At 41.0% G+C, this 18,256-nt stretch overlaps 1 protein-coding gene across 2 annotated transcripts in view; it reads left to right on the forward strand.

The window, feature by feature from the left end:
• The first annotated feature begins 211 nt into the window (after positions 1 to 211).
• The window catches only part of Cfi (complement factor I), a 33,947-nt gene continuing 15,902 nt past the window's right edge, over positions 212 to 18,256 (forward strand). Inside the window, exons 1-5 of one of the 2 annotated variants that reach the window (XM_038311424.1) lie at positions 212 to 342; positions 11,212 to 11,491; positions 11,995 to 12,148; positions 16,291 to 16,472; positions 17,890 to 18,003. In XM_038311424.1, coding sequence (XP_038167352.1) covers positions 244 to 342; positions 11,212 to 11,491; positions 11,995 to 12,148; positions 16,291 to 16,472; positions 17,890 to 18,003 — 829 coding nt within the window. In that variant the 5' untranslated portion in view covers positions 212 to 243. The remainder of the gene's footprint in view (positions 343 to 11,211; positions 11,492 to 11,994; positions 12,149 to 16,290; positions 16,473 to 17,889; positions 18,004 to 18,256) is intronic. The other variant, XM_038311425.1, reaches the window with a different exon arrangement.

An 18,256-nucleotide genomic window follows, 5' to 3' on the forward strand; every position in this document is an offset into this window, starting at 1 on the left:
GGGCCAAGATGGAGCAATCAGTCTCCCCTGGTCCAAACACTTCCTATTGGATACCTGCCTCAGATAATTACTGCGAAGGCTTTTTTTTTTTTTTTTTTTTTTTTTTTTTGTTTCAGTTACGGTAAAACTCTGGATGTTAGCCAATCCGCTAAGAGTTCAAAAGTACAAAGCTCTTTAGGAGGCTTTTCCTTTTTTAAATATTTTTCCAGAGGTTAAAAATTAAATTTCAGGGGAGCCTGTGGAATGGACATGAATCTTCGTGGAGACGGCCTGCGCACCTCCAGCATGAAGCTAGCTCTCTTTCTTCTGTTACATTTGCTCCTCCGCTTGAGTTCTTACAAGGTGAGTGACGCCATCGACTGGAAGTTCTCTTAAGGAGACGTTTTAAAGATTATAAAAATGTAGGAAAGTCCTTAAAAGACGTGATTTGGACTTAAATATAGCTTTAGACAAGTTGTTAAGAATGCAAACATACAGTAGTAGGTGTCTTTATTAGCATCTCGTTGAGAGGATTTAAGGAAGCAGTCTTTTGATGCTTGTGCATGCTCATTAATATTGAGCTGAACAAGAGCATCTTTGATTCATTGCTATAAGTTATTGTTCTATTAAATCAGTAAACATCCACTGTGAATCCACCTGAAAGGCATGGTGATAGAAAGATAAGACTGATTCTTCTTATAGTAACCTTTTAAGGAAACTGGAGAAAGATGATTAACTATGTCAAAGGGAAAATAATAAGCAAGACTTAAATTACAAGTGAAAATGCAAAACAAGAAATAATATAAATATATATTTACCATTGCAAGTAAAGAATACACACACATATATTCTTTACTTGCAATGGTATCACTTCTCATGAACCCATCATATATTGAAAGTATTATAATTGGGACATGTATTTAATGTAACTGAACTTCCCAGTGTAGCCCATTTAATCATGCTCAAAGCACACTGTCCTGAAGTTGGACAGAATTACCTAATAAATGTCCATTTTACAAAGCACTAATTATCTTACGCAGTTTGTTGAAGACAGTTCTGTGTACTGGGCATTTGTATACATATTGTATACATGTCAGGGTGTCAAAACACAATGTCTAGGATACACTGGCAAGACAATATTGCTCACCTGATGATCTTGTGGCAGATGGGGAGTTGTGACCCAATCTTTCACCAGGATTTCACCACCATCACTACTCCAAGAAAGATCAAAATTTGTAGCATAGTTTTCCCTAAATATGTATCATTTTCATACTATTGTAAAGAAAAGGGTTATAAAATATCTCTCTACACCTAATTGGCAAACAGTGAAAACACCAGTTGGCAAATAACTTTAGTGAGAGGACAATTCACCCGATGCCTAAAGGTCAGGAAGAGACTATAGGAGGGGGAGGGATTTATGCCTGACCTGTCATTCCAGACTCAAGCTGGTCTTTGGTGAGAAACAATGATGCTTTGCGGCCCTTTCGGGAAGAAAAGAGAGCAGATATTTGAGGTGTCACTTTCCCTCCAGATAAGCAAGTCTAGCCCATCGGAGTGAAGGCTTTGCAGTCTCTTAAAGAGACAAAGCTGCAGCAGTACACGGTCTCTTAAGAGTAAACATGTTTATGACACTTTAAATATCTGTTCATGACTGTCAACTTTGGTGATGGAGGAACTTTGAGATAGCATTGCCAAAATGTTTTGTCTTCATGCAGCTTGTAGAGGCAACAATGTAACAAAAAAACTAGTTATGAGAACAGGATTATGTATTTGGCATGTACCATTTAAAATGTTATTATTATATTTATAAAGTGGGACTAAGCTAAACACTTATTGATAAAGTGCATTGAATTACAGAATATTTTGTTATAAAAGTACACATACATGCATAGATATATAGACTCGTAGATGTACAGCATAACTGCTTCTATGTATGACAGACAATTAAAAGGTTCTTCCAGTGTTTGTGTCAAATATTTTATAGCTGTTGTCTCTGGGTATTGGGTTTGCTGGTGGTTTATATTTCCTAGGTTTTTAAATTTCACATCTCGAAAAAATCCCTCGCAGACATGCACAGAGACTCTCTTCTCATAACTCCAGGTCAGGCAAAGTTGGCAAAGTGAAACTAACCAATATGGTCCCACTGGTTCCTGGAACAAATTAAAAAAACAAGATAGCCGGGCGGTGGTGGCGCATGCCTTTAATCCCAGCACTCAGGAGGCAGAGGCAGGCGGATCTCTGAGTTCAAGGCCAGCCTGGTCTACAAGAGCTAGTTCCAGGACAGGCTCTAGAAACTACAGGGAAACCCTGTCTCGAAAAACCAAAACAAACAAACAAAAAACAAGATAAACACTAATACTGCCCCCCTTGGAGAAAGAAAAGGCATCTTTCTTTTATTGAACAGTCTTCCAGAAATAAAGTTTTCGCCAGTGTTTTAAGAGCTGGCATTTTGGGCCAGCTAAGTAGCTCTATGGGTAAAGGCACTTGCCACCAAAGCTCATGACCTGAGTCTGATTCCTGGCACCCTCATGGTGCGAGAAGAGAACAAACTCTTACAAGTTGCCCTCTGACTTCCCCACACACAGGCTGTGGCTCATGCACCTCACTATGCACAAAAAAATGGGGGCAGTGAAATAAAAGAACGGTCAATATGAAATTTGCAAAAAAATCTCAGAAGTTTAAAAAATTAGTTTATGAAAGAAAGTGAAATTTTTATTTCACCTTTTATAATGTACCTTATTATAGAAGCAACCTAAATGTATTCAAATAGCTTAAACTGTGTTTTCAAAATGAAATTGCAGTCGGCTGAGAGACATTTTTGCTATTTTTAATGCTAGAGGCGTATTTCTTCCTAGTGAAGAAATACCCCTGCCCTTTTGTGGTTTCATGATAGATGATGTGAAAATGATTAAAGTCAATGAGGACTGACTGTAAGATACACATAAGTTGCTTTTAAGAACGAAGAAAGAATGTTACCAAACGGGACCCTGCTCTTCAAGATGCTGGTCATAGAACTGGCAGATTTCAAGGGCACGCTTGCTCACATTTCAGCCAACCATAGACGGGCGAGAACTAGTCTCTGCACCAGAGGAGAGGTTTGGGGTTTGTTGTTTCCTAGATTCTCCTTGGTTTAAGGTCCTCCTGCACCCTTGTTTTTTGCCTATTTCTAGGGAATTAATTTTTGGTACTTCCTACTAACAGGGGGTAGATCTGAGTCAGAGGAATGAAACTGATTGGCCAACATCTGGAACTATTCGGGTAGTGAGTAGTGAGTTCGTTTTAGAAGACCACTCCCATGACTAAGCAATAAGGACACACACAGTAGGTCATCCAATAGGTCACTATTCGTTCATTACAAACTTAGCTTTACATGGCTGATCTTCCAGTAGGTCATTGTTCATTCATTAATACTTACCTTTCTTTGTTAGTCTCTTCTGAATAGTAACCTGAGCTCAATCAGGAATTCATTTAGAGAAGTCAGTGTCTAGAGTTTCAAGCCAATCAAGGTGTGGGTGATTTCAGCCCTAGTGTTTCCCACGACATGGTTCCCTCCTTTGGTAATGTTCCGATAGATGCAATGTGCTAGAAGCATAACCTTAGCAAAAATAAATTTAGCTCACGTGTGATGGATCCGCGGCTTGACCCTTTTCACACCCACTAAGGGACTGACCATGAGTAAACTTCATAAAGTCTGGCCCAAAGATAATGAAGCTAACCTCGATGCTTGTTTTTCCTAAATGTCATGAGAACCCTTGAACTAGGACAGAAGTGGTATAGGCAACAATTTATAGGAAACATTAGATGCAACCTTATTGTATAGCAGCAGTTCCCAGTGACTATTCTGATTTGACACTCTCTGTCACTTCCAACTTTCCTCCAAGTCTCCCATATCATCTCCTGAAAACACAAGAACGGCTTCCTGTAAAATTTTATATGGGCTAAGTTGGACCATCTGTGTAGGCCCCCTGTGCAAGAAAAACAACTAGCAAGGCCTGGGCCCAAGTTAAAATGGTTTCCAAACAAACTGGAGTGTTTTTAAGAGTATCTGTTATTGGCTATGAAAATGTCCATGATAATCAATTTAGAAGAAGAAAGGGTTTTTTTTTTGGGGGGGGGGGGGGGAACAGGGGGTTGGACTGCTGCCTTAGGTTTGTCGCAGCACAAAACACCATAACAGGAGTGTGTGGCTAAGGAAACCCCTTCACTTTATGATAATAAGAAAACAAAAAAGCAGGAACAGGTAAGGGTCCCAACATCTCCTTTAAAAGCATTAACTTATATCTAGGCAGTGGTAACCTTTAATCCCAGCACTCGGGGGCAGAGCCACGTGGATCTCTGGGACTTCAAGGCCAGTCTGATATATAGAGCAAATTCCAGAACAGCCAGGCTATACAGAGAAAGCCTGTCTTGAAAAAAAAATGTATTTGCTTACTTCCCATGACCTCACTTCTTTCTAATAGGCCCCACTTAAAAGTTTCCCGTCACACTATAATCAGGGAACCAAGGCTTCAACACATGAGCCTTTAGGTCCAAAGAGAGAATATGAGTCATCTCTTCCCCCTGGCCAGTAGGTTGAGGTCACCAAGAAGTCTGTAATGCCTGAGGGAAGCCTGAGCCACCAAATACTTCCCAACTTTATTTTTGCCACAAAGGCTCCTCCATTGTTACTCTGACACAGCCTGAACCTCAGTACGGTGTTTTTTTTTTCAGTTTCAGAAGCCTTTTGAGACTCACAGGTTAAAGTTTTTACCCAACCATAGCATCTACAAATTCTATTAAAGACATAAAATCTCCATTGGCTCTGGCCATCACAGTAAAGTCAGTTTGCCAAAACTGCTGACATTCTCCAGTTCTGGTGCCTCTAGACCAGGTTCCTTTTGCTGTAAGGGGAGCCGCTTTGCTTTGGGAACATGCTATGTATCTCTGAGTCACCTTCGGAACACATTGCAAAGTCCTGTAATGCTTTCTTTACCCATGGGAACACCATATAGGGCGCTCTGGTATGTTTGACTTATTATAGCCTTCATAACACATTCGTGGATAAGGACTTTATCTTCTATGTTATATAAGAGATCCAACCTTCTCTGGAACTGGAAGGATGAATTCCAATCAAATCCCGATTTGTTGGCTCGTGTTAAGCCCTCAGGAACATTTTTGTGTGTGTTCTATACATGTGTACTCACTCATTTGAGCATATTGGGAGAACCAAAGGTCAGCATCATGTATCTTCCTCAATTGCTCTCCAGCGTATCTTTTGAGTCAGGGTCTCCTCTCATGCCTGGCTTTTACACTGGTACTAGGATTCCAAAATCAGGCACGTACTCTTGATTGCACAGAGAGCACTTTACCCACTGAGCAATCTTCCCAGGCCCCTTAGGACCATTCTTAGAGAATATTTGTGAAATTCCAAGAATCAGTAATCAGGGACAATTTGGGAGAACTTAGGGCCTCCCAGGTCTGGCCATTAGCTTTGCTTTCTGGTTCACTCTATTGCTTCCTTCAACAGGCAGATTATTTGTTATGTTTGTAGCTGGAATTTTCTTTGGGCTGCCAACCAGCTCCCAAATAAAGACACAGAGACATTAAATGTTTGCCTTTAGCTTAGGCTTGTCCCACTACACTTTTAACTTAATTTAACCTGTTTCTATTCATCTATGTTTTGCCTTGTTTTTTTTTTTTTTTTTTTTTTTTAACTTGCTTTCATTCTGTATGTCCTGCTTTCCTGCTGCTTTTGTGTCTGTCTGTCTGTCTGGCCCCTGGTGTCTCTCTGTTGTCTCTTTTTCTTTTCTTCCCCGTGTCTAAATTCCTCCTCCTACTTACTCTCCCTGCCCCAAAGTTCCACCTATACTTTGTCCTTCATTATTGGCCTTTCAGCTTTTTATTAGACCAATAAGGGGCCCGAGGCAGGCAAAGTAAAACAACAACACATCTTTGCATAATTAAACAATTGCAACACTTTTTTGCATAGTTAAGCAAATATTCTTCAATGTAAACAAATGCAACATATCTTTACATAGTTAAACAAATGCAACACACCTTTGTATAGTTAAACAAATACTCTGCAACATCTGTTGTCGCAGACAGTGGCCAATGACTCCGGGAGAGCTTCTAATAAATCTGAAGCTTACTGCCATGATCCATTTCTCTCCCTTGCGTGATTAACAGTCTCTTTCCAAATTGATCATGGGGCTTGGAGTGTAGGTTGGTGTTAAGGCATGTGTTTAGCATGTGCTAGATCCTGGATTTGATTCCAAGGATCCACCACCATGACCACCACTAACAACAACAACAACAACAACAACAACAATTTCCTGGGCACAAACCCTGTAAAAGGCACATTTTGTGCTCGCATCCTTTCCCAGATGGAGGGTCCTTGATAGGGCTATAAATTCCATCTTTTGTGTCAAGGGGCTTCTATTTTCATGGTTGCTCAATGTGATACCACCTTATATCTATCTTTCCAAGTTCATGTTCCATAGAACCACTCCCAACTGTGAACGCCCTATGACAGCAGGTCTACTGGAATATACTTCTTTCAGTATGGTATTAGGATTGTATGAAAGGAAAAAGCAACTTTGAGATTTGTAGTTTGTTGTGTTTTATTTTTATTAGTCTTTGGGGGGTCCTGCCACCCAGCTCCCAATAAATCACACATGGAGGCTTATTCTTAATTATAAATGCCCAACCTTAGCTTAGCTTATTTCCAGTCATCTTTTCTTAAATTATCCCATCTACCTTTTGCATCTGGGCTTTTATCTTTCTCTATTTCTGTATACCTTTCTTTATTTCTTTCTCGGTGGCTTTTTGTATAGCTGGGTAGATGGCCCCTGATGTCCCCCTCTCCTTGTTCACTCTTGCTTCTCCTTCTTCCCAAATTTCTCCTCCTATTTATTCTTTCTGCCTGCAAGCCCTGCCCAAGCTTCCTCCTGCCTCACTATGGGCTGTTCAGCTTTTTATTAGATCATCAGGTATTTTTGACAGGCCAAGAATCACAGCTTCACAGAATTAAACAAATGCAGCATAAACAAAAGCAACACACCTTAACATGATTTTTCACAACAGTGATTTAGAACTATAGGCCAACTCCAGTCAGGGAGATGAGTTAGGGTTTGACACCACAGGGTCACAATCTTCAACAGTTTGGCTAACAGCCTAAGTCTTGGCTTTTGAACTAGTAAAATAAGATGTTAAGTGGGGCCAGAAGGGGTACCTGAGGTTGTATATAAGAAAGGGAGTCAATAGACGTTCTATATCTTTCTATGTTATTTTGGTGGTGATAGCTTTACATTTGGAATTTTTTTTTGGTGTGAGAGAAATGCAAATGCCCATTTCAGACTCCTATCTGCCCATATGTCTAGTTTTACCTCTAACAAGGTTTTTGTACTTTGTTTCAGCTTAGAAGCCATAAGTCTGTTCAGGCAGATAGGTGCCCATTCATCAGGCTCAAGGGGCACTCTGGCGTAGTTTTCAGTATAGCTCGTCCCAGCGATTGAATTAAATAGCACTTTCAGCATTCAGTAGAAACTATTCTTTTAGTATGTGTTTCCTGTTTGACAGCCTAGCAAGTAAGAAAATAGTTTTGTTTTGGTTTTTTGAGGTTTCCCCTGAGTCTTTGTCTTTCTGGAAAGTCCGGGAAGCTTACATTAAACATTCACCTTAGGTCAACGAGGAAACCCGGCGGTGTGCCTCTCATCATCCTAGTTACTAGGACTCCATGAGAAGCCCTGACAGGAACAGTGGGGTCCGAGTGAGCTCCAGGACTCATTCTTGATCACTATCAGAGACCCCTGCGTTTGGTAAGCTACTCATTGTCCACCCTCTCAAGAATTCCCTGTTACATGTACGGCTGAAGATATAGCTCACCAGCTGAGAACACTTCCTGTTTTTTCAGAACACCTAAGTTCCCAGCACCCACGTCAGGTGGCTCACAGCTGCCTGTAACTCCAGCTCCGGGGGGGTGAGATGTCCTCTTCTGGCCTCTATAGGCATCTGCATTCATGACATATACACATGGTTAAAAATAAAATAGTTTTGATCGAGGCCAGCCTGGTCTACAAGAGCTAGTTCCAGGACAGGCTCTAGAAACTACAGGGAAACCCTGTCTCGAAAAACCAAAAAAAAAAAAAATAAAAATAAAAAAAAAAAAGATAAAAAAAATAAAATAGTTTTGAAAAGAGTACTATGTAGGTAGGGGCATCCCTTTTCTTATTGTTTAATAGTCCTTGTGCTGGATTGGTTCCACAGTAGGGTGTCCCATTCAACTTGGGGATTAGACCAGGGTTTTCTATCTTAGCTCTAGTTATTCCTTGTGGCAAGTCACAGAATGGTCCTTGAATCCAATGCTCTTCATAATTTCATCTCCTGATGCCCCTTTCTTTCTTAAACCTGGTCCTTGCTACTGAAAAAGTTACAGGCAATTTTGACCAGTTGAGACACTGGCATCCCTAGGGCTTCAGCTACCTCTTGCTACTTATTTTCTCTTTGGGGTGCACTCTGGCCAATTCATGATAGTTTATCTGATTGCCAACTTGACACTGGGAAGAGGAACCTTCAGTTGAAGAATTGCCTCCAACAAATTGTCCTGTGGACATGTCTGTGGGACATTGTCTTGATTGGTGATTGATGGGGAAGGGGTCAGTGCATTGTGGGAAGTGCCATCTTTTGGACAAGTAAGCCTAGACTATAAAAGAAAGGTAGCTAAGCAAGCCAGTAAGAAGTGTTTGCCATGGTCGTTGAGTCAGTGAGCTAGGTTCCTGCTTTGAGCTCCTGACATGGCTCCCCTCAGTGATAGACTGCAATCTGTAAGTCAAAGTTGTTTTGGATCTGTGTGTTATGCCTGGGTCATGGAATCCCCCAGAAACCAACAGGGAGACTGAGTCCCATATGTAAAAGCAAAAAATCTTTATTCAAGTTGGAACTCGGACTCTTTGTATGCCCAATGTGTTGGCCTCTTCTGGCCTCTATAGGCATCTGCATTCATGACATATACACATGGTTAAAAATAAAATAGTTTTGAGAAGAGTACTATGTAGGTGGGGGCATCCCTTGAGCTTAGTTGGGGTGGGGATTTTAATCATAGCAGAGGTTGCAGTGAGGGATTTCTAAGGGTTCAGGACACTGATTGTCTGACATTTGTCTAGGGGTGCTTTAAGGAACATTAGGTGATCCTATCTACAATGTTTGGAACGTTAGGTACTTTCCCATTGGCTGGTCCATTCCTGGGTGGTGTCTGGGTTCTCTGTTGAGCCTGTCATGACTGAGCCCTACACCATGGTTTGTCACAGCAACAGAAGCCAAACCAGAACACTAGTGAAAGCCACCTGTGTCGTTTCTGTTGTCTCTGCATCATTATCTATGTGTGATCTATTTGCTTCAAAAATTCTAAGAATTCTCCAGGTCCTCACCATGTTTTCACTTAGCTTTAATTGTTTAATCTGCTTTGCCTTGAAATTTTTATTAGTTACCTTCTGGGGCTGTAATAAAATGCCATAACCATCAGGTGATACATTGTACTTGGGAGGCAGAGGCAAGTGGATCTTTGTGAGTTCAAGGCCAGCTTCATCAACACAGTGTATTCCAGGACTGTTGTTTTATCTTCATCGCAGTAGCTGAGTCTTAATTACTGCTTTTTTCAGCCAACAACTGAGACCCCACAATTACCAGACTGCTTTTCCGGCAGTAGGATTAGGAGTTCAAGGCCAGCCTGGACCACACAGAGAGGTCCCATTCCAGAAGAAAATGAAAAGCTGAGAGATGAGTGGTGGCCTTTGTCTTGTTTGGTTCAGAGTTGATTATAACTTTTTCCCTTGTTTATTGACTGAAATGAAAGACAAAAAAAAATCTGAGATATAAGCCTGTGTTTCTGTGTGATACAGCCAAGAGGACATTGTTTTGTTTCTTGTTTATTTTTTAATGATTATTTAAAAGGGTTTCATGCTTAAAAAGCAAAAAAAAAACCCCAAAGTTTACAAAAATTGCTATATTATTATAAATATTAAGGAAAGGATGAAGAAGGGAGGGAAAAGCCACACAGGCAGAGATGCACCATCAATGAAAGGAGAGGAATACCCTTTTTAGCTAACGAACTATTGTGTAGCAGTTTCTTCCAAGAGGCAACCCTCCATCTTGGAAGGAAGCTTATTAAAATGTAGGATCTCCTCAGGGGAGGTAAGACACTCATCCTGTGCTGAAGGTTCTTAAACTCAGGAAGTAAGCAACTCAGAGGCTTCAGGAAGTCCCTGAAATTAACCAGATTCACTAGGCTTCCCCCTCCCTATGCATATAGAAGCAGTAAGAGCGGTAAGGACTCACTCTCGGAAGAGTGAGTCTGGCAAGGACATTCTCCACCCTGTCAAGCTGCCCGCAGGCTGTGTAGTGTGTTCCAGCTCTCATGCTGGATGGGCTTCTGCCGATGCAGCTCTCTTTGAGTTACTTCTGTTCCTGCAAGTGACTCCTCACCAACAGTCCTGTAAATAACCTCCAGCAAAACCATTAGTTCACCAAACTGGACTTTGGTGCTATACTAACTTTGGTCTGTTCTTGGTTCCCTGTCTGGGGTGAATAGATGCTTGTTCATATCTTCCCAGGAATAATGTCACATAGCACAAAGCTATGCTAATAATTGCTTAAGCTGTTTGAGGCTGTGCTTACAAGATACATGAATTCATTTATTTATAGATAATAATCACACTGGTATACAAAGATGCATATCTTGGGTTAAAATTTTAAACACATAAATATTTTAATAATTTAAAAATTAATCTTTTAGTGATGCCACTCATCACTTTATTTTTGAAAATCATTTTAAAAGATACATCACACAGAAGCATGGAGAATAAATTCATAGAGAGAGATTGGTCATTAACGGAATTAGATACATGTATTTCAAATGGTCCTTGGTAGGGCTGACTGGAGGAAAAGCATCCTTCATCCTCTCCCCATGAAACCCACCTTTGACTCCCACATGGATTAAATTGATGAATCCTATCGTTTCATTTTGTCCGTTGCTTGTCTAAGCCATTATCATGCTGTACTCCGGCTGTCTCAGTTTCCCCAGGCTCATTACCAATGACTACCCATCTGCAGTCCTCAGTGTTGAACCTGCCAGAGTCAGGACTGCTTGCTGTACCAAACATGTGTTGTATAACACTCCAGCTGCTGGTTGGGTCTGTTCTGTTCTTCCTCTCATTCTGAGAACACAAAAGGTTTTAGTTTGCTGTTCCCTGTTCACAGTGCGTTTTGCTATCGGGTCAGCCTCAGGAGGATCTGCTGGACCATAAGTGCTTACTAAACAAATACACGCACCGCTCCTGTAACAAAGTCTTCTGCCAGCCGTGGCAGAAATGTGTCGACGGAACCTGTGTCTGCAAACTCCCTTACCTGTGCCCAAAGCATGGCATCCCAGTGTGTGCCACTGATGGAAGGGACTACCCCAGCTACTGTCACCAGAAGAGTTTTGAATGTCTTCACCCAACGACAAAGTTTTCATACAATGGAACATGCACAACGGAAGGTAGGAAAGATGTGTGTGACCAAGTTTTTCTAACAGGAGGACAATGGTATGCCATATTTTCTGCTACACAAAATGCTTTGCTATGAAATATTCTAATGACAACTTAAAATTCTTTGGACCAGGGCTACTTAGACTTTTTCAATTCATGACCCCCCTTTTCACTCAGGAAATTTTTAAGAGACTCTGAGTAGAATATAAGAAATGGGCATACAGCCGGGCGGTGGTGGCGCACGCCTTTAATCCCAGCACTCGGGAGGCAGAGGCAGGCGGATCTCTGTGAGTTCGAGACCAGCCTGGTCTACAAGAGCTAGTTCCAGGACAGGCTCCAAAGCCGCAGAGAAACCCTGTCTCAAAAAACCAAAAAAAAAAAAAAAAAAAAAGAAATGGGCATACAAATCAAAAATTGGCTAATGATTATAAGATGTTGGTTTAAAAATAATTTTTGATATGTGTATAATTTTACCATTTATTAAGCATGTCCATCCTTTTGGTTTTTATTTTAGAAAAATTTAATATTTCCTTGCCTTACGGAACTACAAAGGCAGAGGGAATTGTTCAAGTCAAACTTGTGGACCAAGATGAGAAAATGTTCATCTGTAAAGAAAGCTGGAGCATGACAGAAGCCAATGTGGCCTGCTTTGACCTCGGATATCAACAGTGAGTGCTTGTCTCACAGGATTTGCTGAACAATTAATGCCATTGTTCCAGCTGTCTTCTTTCCACCTGGCTAATCTCCCTCTGCTGCAGTGCCCTTCTATGTAACCTGAGAACGGTAACTACCCACCTCTCAGCACTGTGGCGAAGACTGAACGTGTCCCCTGCAGTTAGAGCCCCGTGGGTAGGGAGCACCTGTCAGTCGGTGCCTGGACAGAGGCCTGTGGGGACTTTTACACCCTCAAATATACCTCTAACTGTTCGGTTTCATGCATCTAGAATGACGTCTCCTTTTTAAGATCTCATATTGTTTATTTGTCTCTCTCTTCCTCTCTCTCTCTCTCTCTCTCTCTCTCTCTCTCTCTCTCTCTCTCCCTCTTTTGGTTTTTCGAGACAGGGTTTCTCTGTGTAGCTCTGGCTGTCCTGGAACTCACTCTGTAGACCAGGCTGGCCTAGAACTCACAGAGATCTACCTGCCTCTGCCTCCTGAGTGCTGGGATTAACGGTGTGCGCCACCACCACCCAGCTTACTTCTTTATTTCTATAGCCTTTACCCTTTGCTCTTGTCTTTAAGCTATTTTCCTATTTGATCTCTCCCTTTTATTATTATTATTATTTTATTGAAGGGGATGGTGTCAGGGAATGAGCCCAGGGCTTCATGCCCATGAGTCAGCACAGCCCACCCTTCTGATTTGTTTCCTAAGCCCTGGGGTTGAATGCTTAACTTGAGCCACTCGCAGTTGCTCTTACTTTACAGACAGATGTACTGAAGGTACAGTTTCCCTCGGGAATGCCTCGCCTATACTCACTAAGTTTCCACACATGACGTTTTATTTATTGCTATCCATAACATATCCTAGTTTTCCAACACGGTTTTTCATGCAGTTTTTTTTTTTTTTTTTTTTTTCCGAGACAGGGTTTCCCTGTAGTTTCTAGAGCCTGTCCTGGAACTAGCTCTTGTAGACCAGGCTGGCCTCGAACTCAGAGATCCGCCTGCCTCTGCCTCCCGAGTGCTGGGATTAAAGGCGTGCGCCACCACTGCCCGGCTTTCATGCAGTTTTGAAGTTTCTTTTGTGCTTTCCAAATGAATACATTAGTTTGCTTTTAATTATTTATTATTGAGTTCCTAGTTTACTGTATTGTCAAAGAAAGTCCCTGTATGGTTAGTTAATTTAAGTATTTGTTGAAATTTGATTTTTTTAATTTTTTTTTTTTTTTTTTTTTTTTTTTTTTTTTTTTTTTTTGGTTTTTCGAGTCAGGGTTTCTCTGCAGCTTTTTTTTTTTTTTTTTTTTTTAGAGCCTGTCCTGGAACTAGCTCTTGTAGACCAGGCTGGTCTCGAACTCACAGAGATCCGCCTGCCTCTGCCTCCCGAGTGCTGGGATTAAAGGCGTGCGCCACCACCGCCCGGCTGATATTTTTAATTTTTAAACACTTATATTCAGAGGTTTATAAAATAGATGTCCAGTTTAATAAGCAAGTGTTTTTCTCAATTCTTTCCATTTCTTTCTTTCCATCTTTATCTTCTTTAAATACATTGTGTAATATACTACCTTATTCTTATCATGTCTACTACATATTTTGGTCATATTTATCCATACTATCCCTGTATCACCTGCTCCCTCAACATTTCCTTCCAGCACCATATATTTTTTTAAATTTCTCCCATTTTTTTTATAGCTGAGTCCTTTTAACGCCCCCAAAGAAAAATGCCTACCTCCCCCGCATAGCTATCAATTGCCAATAGTCCTCAGCTAGGGGCAGGGCCTCATGAGTCCCTCCTCCACCCATTCTGGATTTTGTAGCCAGAAGGCTCTTCTTCATCCCACAGTCTCACAGGACCGATTTCTCTCTGCCCACCAGGTCCCCACAGCTGCTTATCGAACGACCGCTCTGAGGCTTGTTAGCAGTTATAAGTGTTTGGCCAGCGGTTTAGGCTTCTTTCTGGCTAGCTCTCTCTTATACATCAACCTACTGTTATTAGTTTATATTTTACCACGAGGCTCGTGGGCTTATAGCTTGTTACCTCACATCTCCCCTGGTGGCTACATCCCGCCCCCTCTACCTTCTATCTGTGTTCAGACTTCCCGCCTAGATATATTCTGCCTGGTCATTGGCTGAAACAGCTTTACTTATCAACCAATAAGAGAAACACATAGTCACAGCATACAGAAGGACATCCTACATCAGGATTTCTTTTCCTGACTTGACCGTGTATAGATCTGGAGCAGGTAACTGCAGCTGCTGCAAGGGCCTGCATGGGCCTTTATGATTTGAGTGAGCCAGGGCGCACTTCTGAGTTCTCACTGTTGTGACCTGCAAACCTGCACTAGGTTCCACCTAGTGGTGAACTCTTGGTCTTTAAGTACATGGTAACTGTCTTTTGCCATAAATTGCCTGAGTTCGTGGACAGACTCTCTGATTTCAGTCAGTGAGGATTGCTGGTATTTAATATATCTTCTATGCTTCATTTTTAAGGCAGGGACTCATGTAGCCCAGGCTGGCCTCAACCTCACCAAGGACGACCTTCAAATTTTGTTCCTCCTGTCTCCACCTTCAAAAATGCTAGGATAATAGGATTGTGCCAGTACAGCCAGTTAATATAGTGTTGGAAATGAAACCAACTAGGCAAGCACACAACCAACTGAACTACACCCCTGCCTGTGCTACGTATCATATTTCCTATAGTAACTTTAGATGTGAGTAGAATTTTTCATATTTATTTCTCAAACTGCCCCCAATGGCTCTTTTGTTTGTTTGTTTTGTATGACTATGCTGTATTTTCATTATGGACTCAGCGAAACTAGAAATACCCTCTCTGTTCTCTTCTTGCCTTTTGTTCTAATTAATCTGTTACTTATATTGCAATTAGTATTTTATTTCTATTTCCATTTCTGATGCATCTTTGCTCGACATTTAATTTAATCTGTTTTACTCTAAAGAGAAGCAGGAAGCAATGGAATATTCTAGAACAACAGTTCACTGTCAGTCATCATCTCTGGATGGTTGGGTAACTGAGAAGGCTTCTTTTCACATATTCTGAACAAACTGAGAAGTTGAAGAATAGCATTATATTAATTACTTTTTGGATTGCATTGACAAAATATGTGTAAGAGAAAAACTAACAAAAGAAACTCTGTATTTCAGCTGTTGGTTTCAGAGAGTTCCCTCTCTCATGACCAGGTCCATTGTTTTAGGTCTGCAGTGAGGCAAATTATCAGGGGGTAGAAATACATAGCAAGAGATACTCATGGTGAACAGGAAACAAGGGGCTAAAGACAAGGTATGGGCCCTAAACATATGCCCCTCCTGAAGTACTTCCTCTAATGAGACTCTCTACCATTTGACCACCAATATTATGAACACAGCAAGGGATTCAGTCATTCATTAGATCAGAGCCTTCATGAACTAGTTCTCTCTGGGAATGTTCCTTCCCACAGACAGAACCTGCAGTGTGCTTTCCTAAAAAGAATGTTAAAGTTGACAACCAAAATTCATCTTCAAAGACATACCAAAATACAACCTTAATACTATCAAGGCTTGAAGGTAGTTAATTCTAAAAACAAACAAACAAACAAAAAAACCAAAACAAAAAAAAACCTGTTAGAGCTCAAACAAGTTGACCTCCCACATCTTAAGCAATAATGAGATCAACCAGGTGAGGCTTCCAAAATGGGAGTGGGAAGTGGGGGCAGGTGTGGAGACTCCTCAAAAAGACAAAGTTTGTGCTGACATTTTCTGATGTACACTTCCAGAATCTTGAGATCAAGGCAATTAATTCACTCTCTTTTGTGAAGAAAAAAAATAACATGATAATGAGAAGTCAGGAATGGCCCTCTCTGATGGAAAGAAAACATCAAATGAAAACATTCCTCCTTAGTAAAACATGGAAAACAATACTTGCTACACGTTTGCTATGTTTTCAACCCTTACTGGTTGGTTGAAATTGATTATTTTAGTTCATCTTTGCAAAACCCAAATGATGGCTCAAGTAAAGGTTTGAAGGCAAAGAGAAGGAGAATGTTAGCATCTTCTATAATCTGTAAATCATTTTGGGGGGATTGCTGTAGACTCTTATGTTCTACAATAAGGTTATAAAAACAAAACGGAATTTTTCTTCCCTCCGATTTATTCATTCTGTTTGCAGGGGTGCTCTTGTCACACAAAGAAGTTTTAATATATCTGAAGAGCTCCGTATAAACTCCACTGAATGCCTCAATGTACGTTGCCGGGGAGTAGAAACCAGTTTGGCGGAGTGCACCTTTACCAAGAGACGAACTAACGGTTACCAGGACTTAGCTGATGTAGTGTGTTACACACAGGATGCAGGTTGGCAGAGTGTTCCCATCAAGATTGCTTAGTTCATAAACGCCTGTACTAAGTAAACAATGATTGGTGTGTGATTGTCAGTCAAGGAGTCAATGATATATCTATTAAATTTTGGGGTTTAGAACTATCTTAGTTAGCGTTTCTGTTGCTGAGAAGAGACACCGTGACCATGGCAACTCTTATAAAGGAAAACATTTAAAGAGTGGCTCACAGTTTCAGAGGTTTAGTCCCTTCTCATCATGGTGGGACATGCTCCCTTGACTACGTGGACTCAAATAACCATAGCAAACAAGTTGCTTAAGTATAAAGAGACATCTTGGCACCCCTTTTGAGCATTAACTCCTATTAAATTATGTATATTTCTTTAAAATACTTAATGACCACCTCATTGCCTCAGTTTCCCCAAAAACCACAGCCTCATTGCTTCTCTCTCCTAACTTAGAAATATTTTGACATGTGTATGAGGCCGAAGACTAGAACCATACCCTTTCTGGTGCTAAGAAAAGCAAAGTACTGGAACATGTAAATGTCTGGCCCATGTGTGTCCATGGAAATTCTGGTTTTAGCTTTTTTAAAGAAACCTCCACACTGATTTCCATAGTGGCTGCACCTGTTTGCTTTCCCATCAGTAGCAAGCAAGGGTTTCCTTTCCCCGACATGCTCGCCAGCATTTGCTGGCTTCTGACTTTGTTCTAATAGCCATTCTGCTGGGGTGAGATAGAATCTCCAAGTAGTTTTAATTTGAATTTTCCTATGGCTGATGATGTCTAACCCTTTCTAAAGTGATTATTAGCCATCTGAATTTCTTCTTTTGAGATCTCTCTGTACATAGCCGTTTTCTGATTATTTCTGTTGCTTGTTTTCTTGATTTTTCAAAAAATTTCTTGTATGTGTTATATATTAATCTTCTGTATCAAAATTTATATAATCTTTTTTGTTTTTACGAGACAGGGTTTCCCTGTAGTTTCTAGAGCCTGTCCTGGAACCAGGCTGGCCTCGAACTCAGAGATCCGCCTGCCTCTGCCTCCCGAGTGCTGGGATTAAAGGTGTGCGCCACTACCGCCCGGCTTTATATAATCTTTTGTGTTAAAATTAATCATATGTATAACTGGTAAATATTTTTCCTCTCTGTAGGCTGAGTCTTCATTTTATTAATTTTAATTAACGTATTAACTTACTTTTGTTTTAGGGATGGGACCTTGCTGTTTAGTTCAGGTTGACCCCAGGTTTGCAGTCATCCCTCTGTCTCGGCCTCTAGAGAGCTGGGATTAGAGGAATGTACCATCGTGCGCACTCCTTTATACCATTTCTTGGAGTCATATTTTTATCTTAGTTTCCCCTGTACCCTGTAATACGTGAAGACTGTTATACCACAAATCTATAAATAAATTTCACAAAGATAACCCCTGCTTTACAGATTCTCCGACAAATCAGTCCTTCCAGTGTGTGAATGGAAAACACATTCCTCAGGAGAGAGCCTGCAATGGGGTCGACGATTGTGGGGACCAGAGTGATGAGCTGTGCTGTAAAGGTAGGGACGGATGGGCCTTTCAGGTCCCCCACCTTCATTATTCTGATTAAGTGTCAAAATAGCTTCATTACTAAATATAAGATCTCATCTCATACAAGTTGCATGCATGCACGTGGTGTGCGTGTGTGTATACACATACATGCACGTTTGCACACATGAGTGTGTGTACGCTGGGGATTGAACCCAGGGCCTTTCACATGCTAGACAGGCACGGTGCCACTGAACTGCCTCTGCCCCACCTCTCCCAATTGCA

This window comes from Arvicola amphibius, chromosome 14, assembly GCF_903992535.2.
Source record: "Arvicola amphibius chromosome 14, mArvAmp1.2, whole genome shotgun sequence".
Taxonomy (NCBI): domain Eukaryota; kingdom Metazoa; phylum Chordata; class Mammalia; order Rodentia; family Cricetidae; genus Arvicola; species Arvicola amphibius.